Here is a 1008-nt window from a genome sequence, read left to right as displayed (position 1 = left end):
GTATCCGGACATGTAAACCTTTTTACACGGCTAAAAAAATAACCGAAGGATTATATCGTGAATTTTACAATCAGGTAGGTAGATTTGAAAAAAAAAAAAAAAAAAAAAACCCCCCCGTCAACATTTAACGAATCCGTGGAATTAATAATAATAATAATAATAATATCGATGAATTTTAGGGTGACGTCGAAGTCAAATTAGGTTTTACTCCCTTGGCCATGATGGACAGGCATAAAACGATAACAATTCCAGAAAATCAAATACAATTTTTATCAATCGTTTGCATACCTTGCGTTGAAATATTAGTGACAGTTTTTCCAAACACGAAAGAACTTTTAACGCAATGCGTGTAATGATAATAATAATAATAATATTTAAATTAATTAATTATATATGAGAAAATCATTGAATGATTTATTAATTATTTCAGCGACCTTAAAGAATGTTGGTCGGATATACTTGCTAAAAAAGTTATGGAAGTGTGGAAAATAAATGACAGCATATTTAAAGAACGGAAAAAAACTGAAAATTCTAAAAAATTTTATTCGACTAAATGATTTGACGTTAAATAAAAAAAAAAAAAAATTTTTTATTTTTATTATCATATAAATTGAAACGCCCACGAAGTAATTCGATAATTTCAAATATCATTTTACGAATAGAAAAATTTTGAAAAAGTTTACAAGAGGATTAATTTAAAATTTATCATGAAAATTTTTAGCACTTTTATTTTTTTTTAAAAATTATATATATGTATATATGTATAAAGATGAAAAAAATAATAATAAATGCATATAAATGTATTTATATATATAGTAAATAATTTATTAATGAGTAAATTTTTTTTTTTTTTTTTAAAATGCTCTCGTAAAATAATTTTTATATCGAACACTTTTAATAAATTTTAAACATTTATTAAATTTTATAATATAATATAAACTAACAACTTAAAATAATAATGAGAGTAATATGACATTGTGTGAAATCAAATATTACAAAAAAAAAAAA

General features: G+C 22.0%; 1 protein-coding gene across 1 annotated transcript in view; it reads left to right on the top strand.

The window, feature by feature from the left end:
- Nucleotides 1-557, top strand: part of Phum_PHUM599500 (cAMP and cAMP-inhibited cGMP 3',5'-cyclic phosphodiesterase, putative) — a gene marked incomplete at both ends in the record, with an annotated part of 3478 nt that extends 2921 nt beyond the window's left edge. The window contains 2 exons of the mRNA XM_002432693.1: nt 180-349; nt 431-557. Coding sequence (XP_002432738.1) covers nt 180-349; nt 431-557 — 297 coding nt within the window. The remainder of the gene's footprint in view (nt 1-179; nt 350-430) is intronic.
- Nucleotides 558-1008: the final 451 nt, after the last annotated feature.

Source organism: Pediculus humanus, genomic scaffold (genome assembly GCF_000006295.1).
Source record: "Pediculus humanus corporis 1103172108317 genomic scaffold, whole genome shotgun sequence".
Lineage (NCBI taxonomy): Eukaryota > Metazoa > Arthropoda > Insecta > Psocodea > Pediculidae > Pediculus > Pediculus humanus.
This window is presented reverse-complemented; position numbering and strand designations above follow the sequence as displayed.